Source organism: Castor canadensis, chromosome 1 (assembly GCF_047511655.1).
Source record: "Castor canadensis chromosome 1, mCasCan1.hap1v2, whole genome shotgun sequence".
Taxonomy (NCBI): Eukaryota; Metazoa; Chordata; class Mammalia; order Rodentia; family Castoridae; genus Castor; species Castor canadensis.
In genome coordinates this window covers 115,873,863-115,897,867 of record NC_133386.1, presented here as the reverse complement: position 1 = coordinate 115,897,867, position 24,005 = coordinate 115,873,863, and the positions used below count along the sequence as shown (strand labels likewise).

At 41.8% G+C, this 24,005-nt stretch overlaps 1 protein-coding gene and 1 long non-coding RNA gene across 8 annotated transcripts in view; one reads left to right on the top strand and one right to left on the bottom strand.

The window, feature by feature from the left end:
• Window positions 1-6,178, bottom strand: part of LOC141425040 (uncharacterized) — a 203,374-nt gene extending 197,196 nt beyond the window's left edge. The window contains exon 1 of the long non-coding RNA XR_012450122.1: window positions 6,059-6,178. This is a non-coding gene — a long non-coding RNA (uncharacterized lncRNA). The remainder of the gene's footprint in view (window positions 1-6,058) is intronic.
• The window catches only part of Fat3 (FAT atypical cadherin 3), a 611,059-nt gene that overhangs the window by 572,726 nt on the left and 14,328 nt on the right, over window positions 1-24,005 (top strand). For all 7 annotated transcript variants that reach the window (XM_074081331.1, XM_074081345.1, XM_074081335.1 and 4 more), the window contains 4 exons: window positions 2,966-3,100; window positions 4,882-5,039; window positions 11,663-12,131; window positions 22,906-23,059. In XM_074081331.1, coding sequence (XP_073937432.1) covers window positions 2,966-3,100; window positions 4,882-5,039; window positions 11,663-12,131; window positions 22,906-23,059 — 916 coding nt within the window. The remainder of the gene's footprint in view (window positions 1-2,965; window positions 3,101-4,881; window positions 5,040-11,662; window positions 12,132-22,905; window positions 23,060-24,005) is intronic.

Here is a 24,005-nt window from a genome sequence, read left to right as displayed (position 1 = left end):
CCCAGAAGTGAGCCCTGAACCAGAGTACCTGACAGCGGCAGCTGGACCAAGTGTGTATGGCAGACCATGTCTGGGCTGGGACATGAGAAGAGGCATCAAGATACACATTCCTTGCCAAAAACTGTCTCCTTAGCCCTAATGAACCTAATAAAAACAAAAAGAAGAAAAAAGAGCCCATCAAAGTCCCTGGCTACTAGGATGAATATGAACACACATTATTATCTAACTAATACTTATATTAATATTAACTTTAAAGTTACCTGCTATAGTGTTTGTATTAACAGCAATATTTCTCATAGTGGGGACTGAATCTAGCAAAATCCATTAACTAGTGACTGTGCCACAGTTATGTGGGCTGCTATGCATTATGACACAAGCAAGTCTGAAGAAAAGGAGCTATGATCTTGAGATCCAGTTGCTGGCCTATGTGATTTTGTGCTTTTACCTAGTCAGAGATGTGGGTGTTCAAGTGAGAAGCCCTGTGCTAATCACCAGGGCAAGACTGATAGTAAAAGAAAAGACCAACATATGAATAAAACATAGAAATACTCCAATGCACTGAAACACAGTGTTTTGCTTTCATTATATACACCTATTGTTTTATTTGTTTCCTAAACTTCAACTCCTGTAGGAATAAACAGCATTGCTGTCACAGGTCTCAAATTATCTAGTCATCTTTTCTTTGAAAACTGGCATTTAAATTGGATTTTTGATAATGCAAGGTTTCTAAGCAATGCAGCCATTACATAAGAGCAGAACAGACCACAAATGCATTGTCCCTAGCCATGTCCAGATATGTAGAAACGTATAAAGTATCCTTACACTGGCTAATGGAGAAGGAAAAAAGCAATGTCTGTGCAGTGGAAAGTAACAGACTTCACACATACATGCACTGCTGTCTCTGTCCAATTGGAAAGTGATGCCCAGTTTATGCAGAAGCCACATGTTCTTAATGGGACACCTTTTTTAATCTATGCTCATTGTCACTTCTATGTGGCAGTGGTTAGCATTGGGCTCAGTTTGTATTTCTGAGCATATACTTACTACAGGTCAACATTTAGAGATAACATAGAAGTGTGCAGATAGTCAAAGACCGAGATGATACCACATGAGACCTCAGAGAGTCCTCTGGTGGAATAATGAACTTATTATGAGTAAACATTAGGAAATGCACACTTTGCTTTTTGGGGGGTGAAAAAAATAATTGAGCATAAAAAAGACTCATAGTATCTCGTCCTTCAAGCCTAAGTTAAAACCTTCCCTTTCTTATGAGGAGATCTGACATTCTTCCAAAAGACAAAAGTGTTCCTCCTCTAGTACTTTCCTTGCACCCACATAGCTTCATCAAAGCACTTACCTTCATGTGGAGTGTGCATGACTTTGCATATTGGTGTCACTGCCTGTTATCTCTGTATGCCCAGACCTGTCACTTCATTGAACTTGAGCAATTACTTTATGGAATTAATATTTTTCAATTTTTTTGAATGAATTAGACAAATTACTTTTGCTGAATGAACATACCTAAAGTTCTTTAAAAACTTTGAAGTTTGAAACCCTCTTGAAGTGGGTCATGAGATGGTCAAACAGCTGTTTTAAGTTCCACGAATATTGATGAAGATATGATAGGAATAAAGATTTGAGGGGAAGAAAATTAGAAGATATATTTCAGGGCACTTGGGTCTTGTAGAACCATCTGTAGAGATTGTTCTAAATTTTCAGTTAAAATGCCTTCATCTTCTAAGACTTTGAAAGCTGGATCAGTGCCAAGAGTGCCTTTTACAACTGAGTTATAAACCAGTGGAAAATAGGATTTATGAATTCTGAGTTGGCTAGTGCTACTTATATTGCTTCTTCTGAGGATTACAGTTCTTAAAATGTTTGTGTGTAGTTAGCATTACATTTCTGCTTTTTCCTGGACAAAGAAATGACAGTGTGATGGGACAATGTGTCTAATGATGAAGAAATAGCTATCATGAAGGAGAGCTTGATAGTGGGCCATCTCTTGCCAAGAAAGGAAGACACTGAAGTCCAATGTGTTCTCAGTTCACAGGGAAGGGGCACCCCCTTAGACCTCTACTAACCCATTTAAGCAATTACCATTTCAGTTGCAGGTTATTTTTAATTTGAATGTCCCTTTCTATAGTACTTTTACCACTTAAACTCTTGCCAGGCCGAAAGGAGTCCAATTACTCTTGAAATACCCAGGACGTTTGAAGAGAATGCTTCCTTAGTGAACCCATATCTGCCCTCAAAACAGTTTTGACCTAACTTACTTGGGTCCTGAATTCTGCTTTAATCAGCTAATCTGTTTCCAAGGATTTCCCTCTGAAAGATTAACCTTTCATCCTGCTGCGCATCAGAAGTTACAAAGGAAACCTTCCTTTGCCAAGGATAATTCTACAATTTTTAATAGCTGGTTGGGCACACTTACAGTTAATCAATAAAATAGCATGTAGCAGAAGGGATTAGGAAACCATGTGAGTTGTACTTTCACAATTTAGAATTATAGTCATACTTTCTTTAGAAACATCTCCCCCCTCCCCGATTCTCTGAAACCAACAGCTAACATCTGCAGTCTACCATCAGTATCTTCAGGGCAGAGATGGATGGTAGAAGAAATGCAATTCCAAGCGATGTATGCATCCAAGATGCAGGAACCCCACTCCAATAAATACTGCAGAGCCTTTGCATGGTACTCTTTCTTTAGCTGAAGTTGGTCCAAGTGTGACTTTAGCCTAAAGGAGGCATTTTCAGCCTGGCTGTGAACCTTTGGCAGATGTAGAGGTGCATGATGGGCACCCATGCAGGTGAAGCCCATTTGAAGGCCCCTGCTACTGGAGGAGGGGGCTCTTTGTTACTCAGTTCAGAGCTTGGAGATCCCAGCTCCCGAAACGTTCCTGGGCTCCTTGAAATGCAGGGTGAATCCCTTTGTGTGCTGATCATGTTTGTTCCCCTTTTATCACAGGAGGACTATGCCCAGGGTCTAACGATCCCTGTTTGGAGAAGCCATGTCCAGGGGATATGCAATGTGTCGGTTATGAAGCCAGCAGGAGACCATTCCTCTGCCAGTGTCCACCAGGGAAGCTCGGAGAGTGCTCAGGTGCAGAGTTGCATGGAATGATGAGGGTCTACTTCTTATTCCTGAAACACTTACCCTGGAGTAAATTACACTGCCCAGGCCCTTCCAAAAGACACTTGTGTGCACATGCTACACTTTTCTTCAACTGTGCAAACTCAGCTAACACTCACCCTCATGTTTACTGGGGACTTGTCACAGCTGTAGCCTGTGCTACATGTAAACATTGGGCTCCATATATAAAAGGGAGGCCATAATATGTGTTCTCAATTGTGTCACATGGTGGCTAAGGGTATGAAATTATGGAAAATAGAAGGCTATTGGGTGGACAGAAGAGTCAGTATCTGTGGCAAGGCCTTTGATGATAAGGAGACTGTAAAAATCCATGGCCACAAAGCAGGGATCAACAGAAGGTAGAGCTGAGCCAATCCTGTGGACTTCACATACAGTAAACTCAGCCCAGGGTTGGAGGCATGGCTCCAGTGGTAGAGAGCTTGCCTAGCAAGCTCAAGGTACTGAGTTCAAACAAACCCCAGTAAAAAAAATAAGTCCAAAGCACCAAAAAAGCCAGCTCTCCATTAGAAATGTACAACTAACTGAATGTTCCAGAAAGATGTGCCCATCTCTGCATTGTAAAGGAAAAATATCAGTATTTAGGTTATTTAAATTCAGATTATCCTCTACTTCTGATATTCACTCAGTTTCAATACTTCTTTTAATTGGCATATTCTGTACCCCTTGTTTCCTATAAAAAGTGTATTGTTCATTTTTGTGCCAATAGAATCCTCTTTTTGTGACAGGGCACATTTAAAATACAAGAATACTGATACCAGTTTTGGAATCCAAGAAATATTCATTAGGTAATGATAATAATAGTAATTATAGTAAGAATAAAAAATAATTATGCCTAGTCTGTACAAGAAACTTTGCTAAGCATTGGGGTTTAGAAATTCAATCTTTGCAAAGAGAAGTACTTTTCTTAAAAATGGAAGCCAAACTCTTTCATGACTGATGTCATGGAGTGTCCACGAGGCAAAGAGCCAACCAAGGTGCTTGCCTACGTCATCTAAGGTGTAAGCTCAGGAGAAAACTGCACTGCCCATCCCAACACATGCCATGCACACAGCGGATGGACATGCAGGTAACCATAAAGCCAAGTCCTGTGACTTCTGGTGTTGCTTTTTGCCAGTCCTCTCTTTCCTTTCTACACAGAAAACTTTCAATTGTCCAGGATTGTCATCCATTTGGTTTACTTCCACACATTCTACCTTTCACCCCAGCGAGGCCATTACTTTGCCTGTTGAAACATGGAGTTGGAGGCAATTAAAAAAATGGTCAACTCAGAAAAGAACAGTGTGGGTTGAACTAAAGATTCTGGGAAGGAAGTCTTCATCAATGGCCAGCAAATGGAATTGTGACTGCATGAGGGTTTCTTTTGTCAGTTTCCTTTTCTAAACATGAATGAAAATGACCTAAGTTGGCTAGTTGGTGTTAGGATACTTGAGGAATATAGATACTATTTGAAAACAGTTTCATTGTCTTTCCTTTGTTTCAGGAATTGGGGAAGGCAGGAAGGGATCTTTTTAAAATACTAGCTTGAGAAAGTGGAAGTTGAGAACCTATGAGACTAAGAAAAACTTTGAAGTTAAGAACATGACCTGAAACAGAGAAAAGGTTTTTAGTCAAAATAGATTTCTCATCAATGCCTTCTTTATCTTCCCGTGGTGGTAGTTGAGTGACTTCATATGTCCCTGCTCATTTCTAGATGCTAAAAGAACATATATCTTCTTGGAATGTCTTCCCAGGGCACACTTCTCTCAGCTTTGCTGGAAACAGTTACATCAAATACCGGCTTTCAGAAAACAGCAAAGAAGAGGACCTGAAGCTAGCTCTGCGCCTGAGAACCCTGCAAAGCAATGGGATTGTAATGTACACCCAAGCAAACCCCTGCATGATTCTGAAGGTGCATAAAACCGCCTGGCTTTTCTGAAGCCGGTTCTCATGTGAATGTCTTGGCTTTTGAACTAGGGACTACAGAAATCGTTTTTTCTTTGGGACTTAGAAGACCAGAGTAGAATTCAGGGCAAAGGGGATAGCTGCTGCGGAAGCAGATGTAGGCCAGCATCCCATTTCCTCTTGACACTGGGGCAGCTCCCTATAGAATGGTTTCCAGAACTGGGCTCCTGTGAGCTGTAATCACTCACCAGTTCATTATGATGCATCTCCTAATCCACAGGATGGTACTTTAACAGGATTGACCAAATTCTCTTCCACCACATGGCTCTATCCTCACTTACCTCTGAGGTGAATCTGTTCTTGCTCAGAGGATAAGTTTGGAGCTGCCACATATCCCATCATGACCTAAATAGCTCAATTACCCTGCCTCAGAACCCCTACTGAGGCACACAGATTTCTCTTAGAGCAAATCTGGCATCTGTATGCAGCTTGGGGCGTCTAGTGCCTTCATGAAAACAATATTGTTGGGCACCAGTGGCTCACTCCTGTAATCCTAACTACTCAGGAGGCAGAGATCTGGAGGACTGCAGTTCAAAGCCAGCCACAGCAAAATGTTCCTTGAGACCCAGTCTCGAAAAAATCCTTCACAAAAAAGGGCTAGTAGAGTGGCTCAAGGTATAGGCCCTGAGTTCAAACCCCAGTACCTCCAAAAAACCCCACAATATTAATTATAGGCTTATTTACATCTTTATTTTAAGTTTAATGTAGCAAGGTTTTCATTTGACCAAGAAGAGGACAGCAAGCCAGGGTGGTGGCTTACACCTATATTCTAGCTACTCTGAGGGTGGAAGCAGGAGGACCGCCAAGTTGAAGACCAGTCCCAGCAAAGGTGGCAAGACCCTATCTCAAAACAAAATAAACACAAAGGGCTGGGGGCATTGCTTAAGTGGTAGAGCATTTGCTAGGTAACTGGGAGGCCGAGGGTTCAATCCCCAATAAATAGCTCAGAGAGTTTAAGTTATTTACCCACCGTTGCACAACAAATAAGGGCAAGATCTGGACCCACACTCCAGTGACTCTAACTCCATGCTCTTAAGGTCCGTGCTATCTTCAGTTCTCCATCTTGCCCCAACTCGTTCTGTCAGAAACCACATTCAAGCTATTGATGGGCCAGATTCAACCTGCCTGGAGGGGAATGATGGTTGCTACTATAAGTAAGTGCTCTCCAAAAACCTTCAGAGCCAGAGACTTCCCAGTAGGAAATTCTGGAAATCTTTTTCCACCCAAGACTTGGTCTTAACTAGGATCACGGTGGCCCATTTTAGCTTCTGTCCTCTGGTTTGATATATCATATCCAAGTTGACCAGTGGCTCAGGCTTTAATCCTGAAAGCAGCTGAGGAAGGAGAGAAACATGGAGAATGTGAAATGGCAGTGACTTCTTTTCACTACTGTACAGACTTTAACCTACCCACTTCTGGTACTGCCAGGTCTTGCTTGGTGGCCAGAGTGAGTGAGCAGAGAGTCAGAGTCTAAAAGGTGGTAAATTTTATGGAGAATCTCCCATTACTCTTATTCATTTGGCTTAGAGAATAATTTGAGCTGAGAAGTGGAAAGCAATGTTTTTAAAAGAAGTCAGGAGAAGCACTGTGGATGCATGGTTTTAAGGAACAGTGGACTCCTATCAGATGTTCAAGGTGCAAGAGAAGTTCAAAACCCTAAGTCCTGTTTTTATTTCCTGCCATCCTAGAAGCAGCCTGCCTTGGGTAAGAAGATTTCTCAGTTGCCTGATGAGGCGGGGTTTGTGTAGTTCAGAGATACTGGCTGCTCCTGGCTCTGCCTGGGTCACACTGTTCTTCCCTCTGCTCCTTCAAGCTCTAACACACCCTTGTGACTTGTTGTCAGCAAATCTCTATGGAGCATTGAATTTGAAAGAGGACAAAATATTAGACCTGACTGGCTTGATTCTAAAATGGAGCACGTCATTTGACACTTCACAGGCAAATGTCTAAAATGTACAGATCCCTGGGGATAGAAAAGAAGAATAATTAAACCTTTTAGGCAGCTCTGACTCCTAAGGTAGATTATATTTCATGAAACAAGTGTGTTTCTGAAAATTGTATAAATTGAATCTCTGTAAATGGAATTCTAATAAGCTAGGATGGCTGCTATTTGGAGGAACTCTTCCGTTAATCTCTCTCTGATGTGAATCGTCACCTCACTCCCACTTTGTCTGTTCTCTAAGTTTGCTTTTCATATGTTGAGTTTGCCCAAAGCAGGACCCAGCTGTACTGAACTATGACAGATACTCTCCTACAGTCGCCAGCAATAGCCAACTTAGGGGATTTGAATCTGTTTGCTTAACATTTGCAGCCTCATGCAAGACTGAATTTCATTGGCTGCAGATACCGTATATCCCTTGTACTTTGGTTCAACAACTAAGCGGCAATGCATTGTTTAAATTGTGCCTCTTGGTTATTTGTATTTTAACAGTCATAGCACATTCTCTAAAAAAGTACTTCAGACCATCCATAGAAAGAAGGGTGTCACAGAATTGCATGGAGACCTCAAGAAATGAAACTCCTCACAGATAGAAGTACAACTGTCTCCCAGCAGTGATAAACCCTCATTCTCCTCTCTACATTAATACCCTGTCTTCCAAAAGAAATTTGAGGCTTTCCATAAACACTGAAATGCAATAAAGTCAAGGCACCATCAAGATAAAAATAAAAGTTGAAGGGCCAACCAATGAACTAGAGAAGGGTAAATATCATTATTTAAAAATCCAGGTCAAGGGGAATGACTTCCATTGAGCCCAATCATAACTGAGTTTCCTGGCAGCCAAAGCAACAGTGTGAACAGTGGATGTGACTCCCATCAATCCTATAAAAGAAACAAGCCAGGTCACCAGAAGAGATGAGGAGAGATTGTTAGGACAGCAAACTTTTTCTTTATGTCAGCCTTTTGGCTCCACTATGGCAAAAACATAAGACTATCTTGCTCTAGAAATATCAAGTGCTTTATCTTTTAAGAAAGCGACAGATAATAGCCATGTATTCTGATGATTCTCAGACATGGCTAGCTTGAGACCGCAAGTTAAAAGAAAGATAGGACAAGTTCATGAGGTTTATAAAACAGTGCACTTGGTATGGCCAAATCTTCCCAACATAGACCAAGGAAGCTTCTCATAAGATTTCAGTTTCAGGGGTCTATGTAAGAATGTCACTGAAAAACAGGCTAACTTAAAATAATGACAAATTTTGTAGTAATAATAAAATGCCCAGCAGTTTACAAACTTTCATGTAGATATATTTTTGATTGTCCCGTTCTTGTAGGTATGAGTACATTGGCCTGTGAGGACACTGACATCCAGAGAGATTTGCTGACTTGCTCAAAGTGTGTCTAGTCTGGGTATGCAACAGAGGCACGTAGGTTGGCATACCACAGGAGTTTATCAGAAGGAGAAATTCAGAGGCTGGGATGATCATTCATCTATCAATTTATTCAATCAAACGTATTTTGAGCACTTTCTCTGTGCCAGATAGCTCTTAATGGCAGCTTTGAAAACAGACTTCTAAAAAGTGTCCTTTCAAAGAACGTTTAATAACCCTTTACAAGGTCCACGATTATGCTTCATTTGCTAAGCCACACACCAAGGATCTAAAGCAGTAAGACTTTGTGCCAGAACTTACATTTTTTACTCAAAATCCTACTTTCCTACAACAATAACTCTTTGCAGTTCTGATCTGCTTGAATCCCAAGCTCCAAGCCACTGAAGATCCGGGGTAAAGCTCATCACTGATTTCAAACAACCCTGAGGATCTAAATATTTTATAACATTAGGGCAACACTCTGAATTATACATGTCATTGAACAAATGATCTAGCTGTAACCCAGGCAGCACATCATTTCAGTGTCATTGCTACCGACTTTTCCTACAGCTTCCTGCACACCTCAATTTCTATTAAGATACCTTGCCCTCTGATTTGCAAGAGCGTCATCCTTTGAAAAGAAAAACTAGGTAGATCCTATTTTGAAGACAGGAAAATGAAATATGATCAGAGTCTATTTTTCCAATGTGAGAACACTTAAATATGAAAAGAGCAAAGTGTTTTTTTCTCTCTCTGCCATGATATACCTGTGAAGTAGCTAAGACTATTAACTTTTCACAAGACAACTTGGCACCAACATTCTAGTTTGTCATAGAAACAAAGCCGATAATTCCAAACTCCTAGAATTGTAAAGATCCAAATGATTTTGGTTTGTACAAAAGTGAGAATTGGGTCTGAGGTGTAGATCATGGTAGACAATCTCCAGCAATGCAAGAAAACAAAAAATAAGCAAACAAACAAAAGGTGAGAATTATGTAGAATTTGGGTTCTTTGATTTAGCAATGTTGCTGCTATTGTTTTTCAACAGAAAGAAAGAGGACTTAGGTTGTGCTCAGTGTCCCTACAGATCTTTTCGTTTTCTCATTACAGACACTCCACGTGTGAGCACATCAGTCATATCATTTCTTGGTTATTATTCAAAGAGGCAGGGGTAGGAATGGGGAAGGAAATGGACCAAATAATATAGCAACTGAACATCCTATTACAAAAGCTTACATGAATTGCACCCTTACCACCAGATTTTCCTTAATAGACTGAGGACTACATTTTGTAGCCACAGGGCAAAAGAGCAGATGGATTTTGGCAGAAGAAAATAGTCTCCAAAATTGCATTTCATCATTTTTTTACTTACATAGAAATACAAATATAGATATTACCTAAGCATTGTCACTGAGAAAGTATTCTGGTATGATTGACAATACCCCTTCAGTCTATTTTGTTGAACCAAACAGACTGGCAAAGGCAATTGCATAAGATTAGAAGTGAAAGTTCTCTGAAGTGGAATATTTGCTTCAGACATTTATATGCAGAGTGGAGAATGATGGATAGTATATGGTGTGGCCACCCATTCTGCAGCAGGCCCAGAATCCTTGCAAAACAACCCTGCTCTCTAAACCCAAACCCAGGGAGGCCAATTCCATTGTCAACAGTGACCTGGGTGGTACCTGACAGACCATGAATTAGATTCTTCATTCCTAAATTCCCAGAGCTTTGCCTAGTTCATGAAGCCCCTGCTTTTTGTGTGACATATGCATATGAGAGAATCCATAGTCACAAAGGCAGAAGTGAGAGTCCTTACGAATGATTTGATTTTGGAACTTGCTGAAACAGAGAAATACTCTATTTGTGAAAAATGATTAGTGTCGTGACAACTGCTAATTCTATCACGAGTAAAACGTGTTTTGCAAAGACTGTTTGAGCCTATTTCTAGGAATTCATTTTATGTTTGTATCTCATTAGCTGTTAGTGACCTAGAAGGTCAGTGTTGCCCTGTTATTTCCTTTCCTTTGCTTTTTCTTTTCTTCTCTGGACAAGTGTCTGTGCTCTGCACAGAAATACAAAGGCTAGCAGACCTCAGTGACAGCCAGTGCCTCTTTCACTCCAACGCTGGTCTCTACAGGATCGTTTTGCTGGGTCAGAGACACAGGCCAGAAAAGAAGCTTTTGTCTCACAGTTTCTGATTGTGAATCCCTTCATGCCCAAATATAAACTTGGCTAGACGGGGGTCCAGCCTTTATTCCCATGATCCTAAAGCCACCTAACATTTCTGAGAAATGCACACAGGAGTGGATGACAGAGGAGTCAAAGGCCAGCCTATCTCCACGGAAGAATCCCCAGTGTCCTTCAGCAGCAGGGTTTTTCTCTCCCATGTCATATCTCCTGGGGTTAGCTTCTTGGGGGAGCTAGATTCCTCCCCTACATAAGTGCAACCAAGCAAGCAGGCCGGTCTCCATCATACCCACCCAGACCAGGGACAGCGAGTACTCCTAGGTGTGAGCAGCTAACCAGAAGATGCTTGTGGAGGGACAGATGTTTTAAACATACATATCGCCTAAGCAAATAGCCAAGCCTGAGCCCTTTGTGAGACATCTTTTATCTAAATGATGAGCAGCTTGCCAAAGGACAGGTTTGAGAATCACACCAGTGTTTAATATAAAAACGTTTTTAAATCTAAAATGTATACAAAGCTGGGAACTAGGAAATCTTTATTTCTACCTTGCCTCCTTCTCTCCATGCAGTACCTGTTCGTGATCTTATTTGGAAAATGTATAGGTTGTCATGTGATTCTTTAACAGAAGCCTCAGGAGAGCAGAGAGAATTCTTTTTGCTCACTGTGTCTCCTCAGCACACCGTCCAACACATGGCAGATGTCCAATAAAAATGAGTTCACAGACTCATTCTGCGGCAGAGATGACTAGAGGGAGTACAGAGAAAACATGCACCTCTGAACAACATATTACTCTGAATGTTTAAAGGGTAAAGATCCAAAGAGTAGCAATGTTCTTAAATACAACTGTGTTCATATCACAAAGTACAGGAAGATCCGTGAATCATCAGACACGAATTTTCATGGCAGGTAATGGAGGGGGCTGGTTGTGAAAAATCAAAGTGCGGCAGATGTAAGCCTGGGTCAAAATCCGGGCCGACGAGGATCAGGGTGTGGAGCACGTAAGGCCAGATGCACATGGCAAAGGGCCCCGGCATTCCTTCCTTCCTTCCTTCCTTCCTTCCTTCCCGCAGATCGTGGACGGCAAGCTGTGGTTCCAGCTGGACTGCGGCAGCGGCCCTGGCATCTTGGGGATCTCGGGTCGCACTGTCAACGACGGGAGCTGGCACTCGGTCTTCCTGGAGCTCAATCGCAACTTCACCAGCCTGGCCCTGGACGACAGCTACGTGGAGCGGCGCAGGGCGCCCCTCTACTTCCAGACCCTGAGCGCCGAGAGCACCATCTACTTCGGCGCCCTGGTGCAGGCGGACGACGTCGGCGGCCTGGCGGACACGCGGGTCACGCAGGTGCTCAGCGGCTTCCAGGGCTGCCTGGACTCGGTGGTTCTGAACAACAACGAGCTGCCGCTGCAGAACAAGCGCAGCAGCTTCGCCGAGGTCGTGGGCCTGACCGAGCTGAAGCTGGGCTGCGTGCTGTACCCCGACGCGTGCCAGCGCAGCCCCTGTCTGCACGGGGGCAGCTGCACCGGCCTGCCCTCGGGGGGTGAGTGTTCCTGGGGACTGCGCGGGACGGAGGGAGGGAAGGGAACGCACCTGCCCTGTGGGGACCCCGGAGGGTCTCATGGCCGCAACCCACCTGGAGCCCTCCTGCTAGGAGCACTCACACTCAAGATGCATGCGCAGGTTTAAGGGCTTGGCGATTACAGGAGTGTCCTGCTGAGCCAATCATTTCCAACATCCCACAGACCCAGGAGGCCACAGATGGCATCCGCTGTGCCCCCTCCCTGCGACCTTACACCCCTCCAGACTAACAGGACTTCCTTTTAAGTTGTGCTAGGCAGTTAATGAGTTATGACATCAGTGCCCCATCCTCCCACTGATTGGAATTGCTGACCAGGCTTGGACATAATTTTGCTAGAAGTTAAAAGGGGGGAAATGGAAGCCTTAAGCGTGATTTTCAAACCGATGTGTTAAAAATAACTCTAGTGACAGCTTTATAAAGGAGTAGGAAGTCAAGAATAAGGAAAATGAAATTTATGTGGACTATCAGAAGGGATAGCAGTCAAAGATGGCATGATGTTTTACCCCAACACTTTTTCTCCCAAAGGTACATCATGAAGAAAAGAGAGGAGAGAGAGAAAGAGAGGGAGAGAGAGAGAGAGAGATTTATAGAGTGTTCTTATTGTTTGAGGAAAAAGCCAAGATTATTTAAGACCAGGAGGGAATCCCTGACTTCACCCACACGCAATGTCTGTCAAGGTAAAGTAGGGCAGGCCTCCTCCTGGCTGAGACTTGCCACCTCCCAGCAGCCCCACTGCTGATTCCACTCCAGCCCCTTCCCAGAGTTGCTCAGCAGTTGTGTGATTAGCAAATTTAAACCTTCCTCACAAATCACTTAAAAGATTCTGTGTGCATTACCATCTAATGTTTGCGAAGCCCAACTCCAAATTCAGAGTCCATTTTATTATTAGAATGTTATAAACTGTCCGTGAAATGATGCAGTGCTGAAGTACAGACACCAAAGTTATTTAGACTTGCATATGTTACTGCCACAATGAGGGCCAAGTACCCTGGGGGAAAATTTCTGCCGTCTCAATTTAAGAAATCTATTTGCTGTTTTTACTGTCTCAGCAGTATATGTAAATAAAGGGCTGTTATGGTGCCATAATTCCCAAATGATGGGCAGTAACTATACTTCAGTGGTTCTATAAACCAGCCCATTATGACAAGTCATGGCCAGTTTTTCACCAGGCAAAACAATTCTGCTAGTGTGAGCCATCTACGATATATAAAAGGAGCATATAATTAAATTGGGTTGAAATAGAACACCACTCCATGTCAAATCCTGGGTACACAGCCACAAATTGTAACATACTTTTAAGGATGGCAGGATGTTGTTTTTGCTGGCAAAGCTATGGGTTTCCACAATGGGCTATCTTTAAAATAATAATAATAGTCACTGAAGGAAGGGGGAGACCATGGACTCTTACTCTGCAGTGTGCGTTTTATTTTGTTTTTATTGCAGTGAAATCCTTTAGCTAAGTATTCAGTGCAGGTATGTTAATTAAGTGATTAGGACCCATATGAGAAACAGCAATTTTCTCTCTTTTTTTAAAGCTCTTTTGGTTTAACCAAATTTTAGCATGAAGGACCCCTTGCCCTGTAATTTCTACATGGCTTTAAAAATGTGCCTTACCCTCCTTGAGAGCCAGCCTTGCTGTCTCCCCTGCTCTTCACTTCATTCTGTGACTGGGCTTGGGACTTGGACTCCACAACCGGTTCTCTTTCTTCCAAGGTCAGGAAGCCTCTTACCAGTTCAAGTCTCCCCTGCATCATGATTTCCTACAGAGAAAAGAGCGTCTTTCCTCACCTCTGTCCACTCAACTCCCTCCTCTCAGGTTCACTACTTACTCTGCTTAGTACAGAGGGGTGCCCAGGAGCAGCCCTCCTACCAAGGCTACTCTCAAGCCTAGTCCCATGGTTCTTTCCTCAGTAGCCCCTGGAGTCTGGTCCCATATGGAGCAATCTGAGGCTCTCCTGCACAGCAAATACTGAGCCCACAGTGAGCAAATTCCTTGTAACTCACCAGGAAATTTAAGAGGACTCCTATGGCTTTCCAGGGAACCAGAGGTACAAGACTCCTATTCTGATGTGTGAGGAGGAAGCTACCTGCTTCCCTCCTATCAAGATGAGGCCTTGGCCTCTAAGAAAAGAGGAGAGAATCTATTTTCTTGCCCTTGTTGTCTGTTCATGTCCCAGGAATTTTTGCCAGGTTCTTGTATTCTATCTTCAGATTCTCACCAAATAGAGGAGAGAGGAAAAGCAAGAAAACAAACAACCAACAATTTGACCTTTACTTCATATCTATGAAACTGTGTAGCTACTTATAAGGTTACTTAAAAGAAAAGAAAAATCTTCTTAGCTGTGGGTGGTAGTTTTTTAAAGACCAGTGAGACAGGGTCTTTACTGAGAGAATAGTCATGCCAGAGAGGTCTAACCATAAAGACAAGCACTTGAGGAGCCCAGATGAAAACTAAGATGAGTGCAGTATTCAAAGGAGAAAGTTGGCTTAGAGAAAGTAGAATGAGGTTCTTAAGTGTGACAGTGCTAATGGCACAAGTTATTAATTGAACATTTTTCTGTTGTTTGGACCCTGTGTTGTGTGTTACTCTAAAATTCCAAGACACATATTTTAGCATAGTCATCCCCTTGACCAAGAATACTGGAATATTGGTCGTTGGATCTCATGATGACAGACTCCACTCTCAAACTGTGATTGTCTTAGCAAATTGTTCCAGAACATCCATAATCTTTAAAGCAGGCAACCCACAAAAAGGAGCATTTTCTTTCAGTGTTCTGTTCCAGCCACCTCTAACCCAACCAAACTCTTGGCATGCAGTTCAGGGAGCCTCGTGTACTGTCCTGGAATGACATGGTCAGCTGTTTTGACCAATGTTATAACTCTGGCTACCCCAAAGCAAGCCATAGGAACCCCAGGGGAAGCAAAGCCCAGAATGCTGACTTGTAATAAGAGTGTAAATATGACTCTATAAGTCAACCACAGAGGGAAGGCTCTCTCCTGGTAATGCCTTAAAATTATATGTATTTCAAAAACATGAACTCGAAATAGCAACCACCATGGAGAAGAAGTAGCCAGGGCCTGTTCTGACCCTTACATACTCAGACCCAGTGGGGAGGGAATAGCCCAGTGATCACCCACAGCCTGGATAAGGAGTGCTCGATCCTCCGTGCCTATCATGTTCAGCTCAGGCCCAGAGGGAAAACACAGTTGAGGCTAAGCTATCATTTGGTGAAGCAATCCAGCAAGTTGGGCAGTCACTAAGCCAGAAATAGTTATTCAGACAGCTTTGAATGAGTCTAGAAGCCTAACTTGTGAAATGAAAAGTTGGGAAAACTTTTAGTAGTGGCAGATACCGGTTGTTAGACCTTTGGTACCTAAGTGCTTACCTTGCAAATGCTTCTGCACTGGGAAGTTTAATTCCCACAATACTCTGGGAAGTGCACTATTCTCCCTTTTACCTACCCACTCTTACTTTACAAGTTCAGAACAGGCAGAGACCTTAAGTAACTAGCTATGCATACCACAGTAGGTGAAGTGGTGAAGCCAGGACTTGACCTAGGTTTGTAGAACTCCCAGCCCAAGTTCTTACGCCTTCTACTCCAAATGTGTTCCAGAGACCAACAGCATCAGGATCACTGGGAATGTCAGCAAAGAAACATCTCAGATCCCACCCCAAGTCTACCCAACCAATCTGTATTTCAACCAACTTGCTAGAGGATCAAGTGATTTTTCTCCTGGCCCTAAATTGCCCTGGTACATGGGAAATCTTTTTTTTTTTCTCATATTGTAGACAGTGGTTCTCAGACTCTGAGATGCATCAGATCACCTAGGGACCTTGGTAAACTAGACCTTGGATTGTTCATTAAAAAGGAAAACTAGCTACCATCCTTTGCCCCCATGCCAAAAGAACCTTCTGCAAGTAACTGAACTGCATTTGCAAATTCCTGAACTTACTGCCAAGAAAAGTTCCAGGAGGAGAAGGACCCAAATCTTGAAAGTAAGAATCTACAAGGGGAAAATTCAGGCGTATCTACTCTTAACAAGCCTCCTACATGGGTTCTATGCACATACAAGTTTGAGAACCACTGACTTTTGGAATTGTAGTACCTCTGTATTTGCAGGAATGGTAGGCAGTGAGTTCCAAGAGAGGTGAACAGATATAGAACATTCAGGAATTAAAGTCAGATGAACAACCTGCAGTTTTTAAACTGCTTTAGTACAAAGATAGAGTACCATTCCTCTGTCGTGAATGTTGTGCTACCCTGAGCTCTTCTTCAAAGATAAAATTAATAGGTGTCTAGCCAGTGCCAGTTAAGCAGTCATGAATACGCTATTCTGCCTGTCAAGTTGCATGATATGCGTTCTTGGATGTTGTGAACAGTTTTTTGTTGTTGTTTTTTGCAACTTTTTGTTCTTTGTGTCCCTCACTTGTAAGGGTCTCACTAAGTCCAGTACATCAAGTCTAAGAGCCTGCATTGCACTGACCTCCGTGTTGAATTCTGAGTCCCTCCTTGTGTGGTCTCCCTCCCTGCCACACAGCAGAATTGGGAAAACTGAACAGGGTCCCTATGTGCTTTGCCATCTGAGCAAGGGCATAGGAAGAGAAAAAGCCAGACTGCCAGAGAATACCTTGTAGAGAGACATTTGGTGATTTTTTTTTCTTTTCTGATGACTTTCTTGTAAATATTGAGTTACTCTATTTTTGTGATTGTTCTTTTGTACCTTAGGAAACTCTTACAATGACAGCATTAATAATTATAACTACTAATAGAAAAACTCTAAAAAAGGTTAGGTACAGGCACAGAAGAACACACTAGAAGACAGAAATTACAGCATGCCTACACATTAAAAGTTTCCAGATCCTCAAGAAAATATTAAAAGCTTGGCTAAATATATAATATGTGGACTTTGGGCCAGATTTCCAGGGAAGCACTAAGGTCCTCACCTTCAGAAATTTTCATTTTACAAGGTCAGAGGCATTGAATGTACCCTATTTGGTGAAGAGAAAAGTCAAAGTGACTAAAAGTTGACATAGTGAAATAATGACAGAGGCCATAATTGGCAGTTGAGTTGGTCCTCACCGATGATTAGAGTCTCATGTGATAAGGCATCCCCAAATCTCTCACATTAATTGGGAGTACACGAACTAGAGATTTAAGTGTTTCCCTAAAAAACAGTAAAAATATCCCATGGCTTTCAATTGTGGTTTTGTAAGCAACTCAGAGGTGAAGATGATTTCAGAACCCACAGTAATTATAATAATTTACAACAGCAAAGCATCTATGTTTGTGTGCTGCATTATGGTTTATGAATCTAGAAACTCTATAATTCCCTATGAAATGAGTATTAGTATGTATCATTTATCAGAAAAAGAAATAATAAGGAAGTTCCTGGAGGTCAGGCATGTTGACCATGATCACACCCAGCTGGTGGGTAACAGAACTTAAAGAGGTACCACAACCTCACCACCACATCATAGAGAACTCTCCAAATCATGTAGGTTCTTGGGATTTCTAAATGAAGTCCATAATTTAGCAAGCATGGCAGCTGATGCTGACTTCAGACCCCAAGTGCACACTGTGCGTTTGTCATTATTTCCACCTCTGTGCAGCAGGCAGATGTTTCCTTATCTATCAAGGCTGCTGAACCTCATTACATTGGCATTCACCTGCACCAGCGAGCAGGGCAGAGGGCTGAGGCCATCACCTGGATGAACTGGGTTGGAAACAGACAACTAATCAAAGGAGTAAGATAGGGATTATCTTGCTTATTTGTCTGCATAGCCCAAACTCACTCTATAGTCACTTATTCCATTTCTATTTTTGCATCTAATAGGTTTTGCAATGTACTTTGAGCAAAAAGAAGGCATTTTAAGTTTGGGTGCAGATTTCAAACCCATCTGCATCTGCTATAATTATAAAGACTGTAAACAGGAACTCGGCTTTGAGGCAAAGCTTAAAAATACACTTCTCATTTTGCCAAGATTTGAGGGGAAAGAAACAAGGGCTTGTTTTTCTTTTTGGTACATGTATCTTATCTCAATGTTAAGACCATTTCCTTTTTAAAATCTGAGAACTGCTATAGAGCACATCTGCTGCTCATAGGCATAAGTGACCTTGAGAAAGCCATCCTATTTAAGCCCCAGTTTCTTCATTTGTACAATAACTATGACAACAGTATTTATGGCTTAGAGTTGTTGCAAGAATTAAATGAGATTTAATACATAGAAAGTTTTTAGAACATTTCCTGTGATTTTTCTCCCACCCAAGAAAAAAAGTCTTCTTATTAAGTCTCTGAGATGATACAAGGAATTTTGTTTTTCAGTTGGATGTCAGTGGCTCACACCTGTAATCCTAGCTACTTGGGGAGTCTGAGATCAGGAGGATTACTTTTTGAGGCCAGCCAGAGCAAGTAGTTCGCTAGAACCCATCTCCAAAACAACCAGAGTAAATTGGACTGCAAGCGTGGCTCAGCAAAGCCCTGAGTTCAAACCCCAGTCCCCCCAAAACACAATTATATTTTTCTTTTACATTTACCAAAGTATTAAATACTAATGCCTAGATATCTCTTGAAATTCCGTTGCCTTTATTTGTGTGTATAACACATGTGATAATGCTTCAGAAGAGCAGAAACTCATTATGCTGTTTACTTCATTATTTAATGATTATTTGGCGCCTAGAAGGAGTGTCTGTTATTGTCCATCATTCTGTATCTTGTCTGCTCCCTGGAAAGCTATGGGAAATAATTGTAAGTCCACTCTCTTATTCCTAGCAAGTCATGAACTCTGGCTTGCTGACAAGTCCCAGTGCCAACACAGTCTTATAGAAAGATCTGAGAATCAGAAAACCAGTATTCAAGTTCAGACTTACTGACTTCCTAGCTGTAAGTCCTGGAAGAAACCACTGAGCTACATTAACAACCCATGGGATGGAGCCTCTTCTTCTTCCTTCATAGGATTACTGTGACTAAAAGTCACAAAGAATGACTAAAAGTGATTTTAAAACACCAACGCACTGGGGATCACTTAGTATCATTATGGCAGACTTACTGGTGTACGCCTTAGTTATAATAGGTTCCATGACAGGATAATGAAATAATAAATAATGCTCTGTATATAACTGATTATTTTGATAAACAAGCCTTTCATAGAGAATGAGCAATAGATATCATTCTTTTTCATTAAAAAACTAATCTGAGTACTTTTTAAGAAATCCAATTGCTTTTCCCTCTCATGTGTTAACTTAAAAACTCTTCCAAGTTTAAAGGTCTAAAAGCAGATTGGTCCCAAAGGCCCTCTGAGGGTTTGGGATCATAAGAGCAGATCCTAGACAGTTTGCCTCTTTCAGATAACAGAGAGATCCAAACAGGGAGTGTACTAAAGTGTGGGGGTTAGAAAGGAAGCTCAGAACAGGTCAGGACTCTGGAGACAGACTGCCTGGGCTCAAGGCCACATCTGCTTTGTGACCACGAATGAGTGACCAGCTTCTCTAAACCCATTTCCTTGTCTATAAAAGTGTATAGATAGTGTTTTTCTGCCTTGTTTTCCCAGTGCCTGTTGGTCTCTAAGATAGCATTGTGTAGGTACACCTTCTCTGTAAAAATAAAGGCCTTGATTTGTAGTGTGTGCTGATTTCCACGGTGTAAATACTCACACCATTCCTGGTATCAAGCTACCAGCATGATTGCTGGCTTGCCAAATTTCTGAATATTTAGCAGTCATTTCTGATGACCCTCTGAGAGAACTGCAGCAAACCACCACCATTACTCAGGCACTCAGTCAGTGTGGACAGGTTAATCAGTCAGCTGGGTGCTGCATCAAGTGCTATTAGATGTCCCACAGAAGCTAATGAAAATGACGAAATGCAGGAGGAAAATGTCTGTGAGTAAAAGCGCACATTAGAGGTAGCATCTCATTTTCAATTCTGATTTTCCAAGGCACAGAGACACTCCAGTCACTTCTCTGCCATTAGATAAGAAATCAGTATCACGTGATTTGAATGTCCCTGATTGTCAAGACAGAACTTCCTTGTCCCATCCCCGCCCCCAGCTGCTTCTGGCACAGCTTTATTTAAGAATTTATCAGAAGCTTGCCAAACAGGAGCTGGAGAGTTTACTACCTGGCTTTAGCTCCTTCCTGATGTCCCTCCCTCCTGCTCAATGGCATGCACTGAGTCCTGTCTGATGGCCATCCCACCCTTCTCTTTAGTCTAAAATAGAATCTAATTCATCCTTATAGTTACCTAAATGACATGCCATCCTGGCCAAGGATTTTCTCAATCCCAGATGCCTTCAACAAGTCCAATACAGTGAGCAACTTCCAAAATTGGAAAAAAAATAGCCCTAAACTGGCATAATTTGAAGCAAGCCTAAGCATACCTCAGATGACTGCCTCCTGCCCACAGGCTTCAGGCTGGCCTGCTTTGGACAGACTGCATCAACAATACTTCAGTCTGAAGATTTTTAACTATTTTAGATCTATGGCACTCACCCACCAAATATCACATCAGTCCCTAATCACTTGGTCACCCCAAAAGCCCTGTAGGTAAGAATGAAGGTGGCTCCTCAGAGTGTTCACACAGATCTTATGAATAAGGAAAGCCTCTCTGCCCTCTTCAGTTTAATGCTGGCAGCTTGCTGTCACAACCCCATCACCATGAAAGCCCACAGATGTGAGGAGAAATGGAGAAGACAATACCAACACAAGTTTGAAAGCGGAAGTCAGAGACATAGGTGGCAAAGAAGAGAGAAGAAAACCTCCTAGAGACCCGAATTCTGATAGAAGGGAATGCTGGGAACTGAATCCCACAAAAGACCCAGAATTGGAAGTATTGGTACTTCTGATGGGGAGATGACAGGGAGAAGAGCTTTGTATTAATCTATTTTCCTTTACTATAATAAAATACCTGAGAGAGGCTTGGCATGTTATAAAGAAAAGTTCATTTAGCTCACAGTTCTGACGGGTCAAGGGCATAGCAATAGTGTCAGCTCAGCTCTGATGAGGACCTCATGGTAGATGCATCACAGCAGTAGTTTGTGCTAAAGAGATATTATTTGGCAAGACCAAAGCCAGAGAGCAAACCTCCCCAGAGATATGAGAGAAAGAGAGAGTTAGGAAGTATCCATCTGAGACAGAACTAATAAAAGTTCCATACTTTTACTGAACAGAGAAAACAAAAACAAAGAAATCACCAGTAAAATAATAAAAGAAATATTCCCCAAGTTAAAGAACAAGAATTTCCAGGTGTTGGTTTAAATAAACCCACCTAAAGTACATCACTGCAAAATATCAGAAATTTGAGGGCAAAAGGATAATCTTCCAGGATATTAGAGAGGGAAAAAACCAGGTCACATACAAACTTCAGGAGGCAAAATGACTTTGGATTGCTTAGAATGCAATATTCAACCTAACTCTTAAAACAGGTGAAGGGTTCCACTACATAAGATCTTAGGAAATTCAACTCCTAGGAGCCCTTCTGTGGGAAGATTCGATAGAGTTTGTTCTACTGAGATGAGAGGGTTAACCAAGAATAGGCAGCCAGGTGATGCAAGAAACATTTCCAACATAGAAGAGCGGGTAAAATACAGCTAGTCAGGGTGGAGCCCCTCAGAGGCCTCAGGAGAGACCTCCTCAGGGGATGGAAATGCAGGGTACAGATGCAACTCAACATAAACCTACTTGATGAAGAGTTTGGAGTTAAATTTATAATAAATATTCAGAATATGAGCAACCCAAAACACAGGACAATCTTGTAACTCCATGGAAAACAAAACCTTGCACATGAAAGTAAAAATAATCACAGTTCACTAGGTGGCTTAGCTGCAAATAGTGATAATAGTTACTTACAGTATTACAATATGTCAGGAGGTAGGCCCATCAGAAGAGTGTCCATAAGGGGTGGAGCTATGAAAATGCATATGAGGGAAATAATCACAAAATAACAAAATTGGGCAGAAGAAAAAATACAAAATATGAAAGGGATACCCAGATTATTTCTGAGGAAGTATAAATGCCTTATTTTAAAAACTAAAATCCATAGAACTATCTGCCTCTTTACTATGTGTGTATGTAACTTCAACAACAAAAACTGATTTGATTTCTTATTTTTAAAGTAAGAAAGTGCATTTGTGGGAAATGCGCAATGCTGTCTCTTCTTCGAATCTTGCCTTATCTCATGTTGATTAGATCTTGTAGTTGGGATGTTGCTGCCCACTTCTGCCAGATGGGTTCATGAACAGGAAGTGGAAAAGATGCAAAAGTCAGGATCTGGGTGGGTTGCTGGAGTTCTCTGTTACCCCGCATTTGTCAATCTGAGGATCGACTACTCTCAATCTCCCTGCTCACCCTCACTTCTTCCCTGGCTGGGGATTTCAGTCCTCGGCTAAGGATAAAGAGCTCAGGGCAGAACAGAGGCTCATGAAAAGAGGGAACGTGGTACCAGTGGGACTGTGCTCTATCTGGACCTGCCCCCCCATTTATAGTAGCACTGTGGTAAAGAAAGCATCTTGCCCCCATCTTAGTGTCTGCTCTTGGAATCTGTCCCCATGTGCCTCTTACCGGTCTCACCAGTCCCCATGTATGTGGTTAATTAGATGAATTTTTGTGGACTAACAAGGAATCGAAACAGAAACTTGGCATTTTTGTGGGGAAATGGGTTCCAAATAACCAATTTGCTAATCATCTTCAGAATTTGGGTTTTGCTTAGGACAGGGCTCATGAGACCCTCTGTTTCCCCAGGCTATCAGTGTTCCTGTCTCTCACAGTTCACGGGGAGAAACTGTGAGTCCGAGATCACAGCCTGCTTCCCAAACCCCTGCCAGAATGGAGGGTCCTGTGACCCGATAGGAAACACTTTCCTCTGCAGCTGTAAAACTGGGCTCACCGGAGTCACGTAAGTGAGATTGTGCAATGTCTCTCCTATGCTGCTTCCTGTCCCTAAGGAAATAACCCAGTAGGCAATTCACTAGAATAATATATTTACGCTGGCTGCTAGGACAGACAGAAAGCTAATGTCATGTTTACAGGTAACTAAAGTGTTAGTATCATGAGGTTATGGGTAATTTATATATTTCTTATCTTCTTCATATTTTCAAAATTTTAAATAATTATGTATTCTATAATTAAGAAAACAATTCTCTTAAAGAAAGCCATTGATACCAGCTAATATTTCCAGTATAATTTTCAAGCAGACAAACTACCCCTACCCCAGACTAAGCTTTACCTTTCCTTTGTAAACCTTCCCCTTTTACTCCAAGAAATGAGTGGAATAAAAGTGTGAGCCAAATGGAAAGGGAACATTTAAAATTCGTAGTAAAATGCCACTTTCAACAGTCCTTGATCGTTTTAGAAGTATATACATGTAATCTCAAGCAAGTGATATTCTAATTACAGACCAGTCTCCTGTATTCATTAGAGCAAATCTCCTGAGGACTTTACCAAGAAATACTTAGCCGACTTTGAATCACTGGATGTAATTTAAAGTAATAAAGCTGCATTTATTTTTAAATACTCTGTGATTCTAACTAATTTCCGGCTAACCTGGCCTCAATCTGTTCATATTAGGGGGTTCAGCTACATTTTAAAAGGTGGATTACCAAAAATATAGGCGATTGGCTTTTTAAAATGAGCATATCAGAACAACTACTGAAGTACAGAAAAGTGAAGAAGAAAAGGTGTATGTTTTCAGAACGTTAAAGAATAAGACATAAATGCTTGCCTTATATATATACTCAAAATGAGTCATGAATTCCTTTAAAGAGAGTAAATCTGATTTAATTATTTTTCATTAGAATGCTTCAGTAGTTTTTCCTGATAATCTACGTTAGCTTTATCTTTGC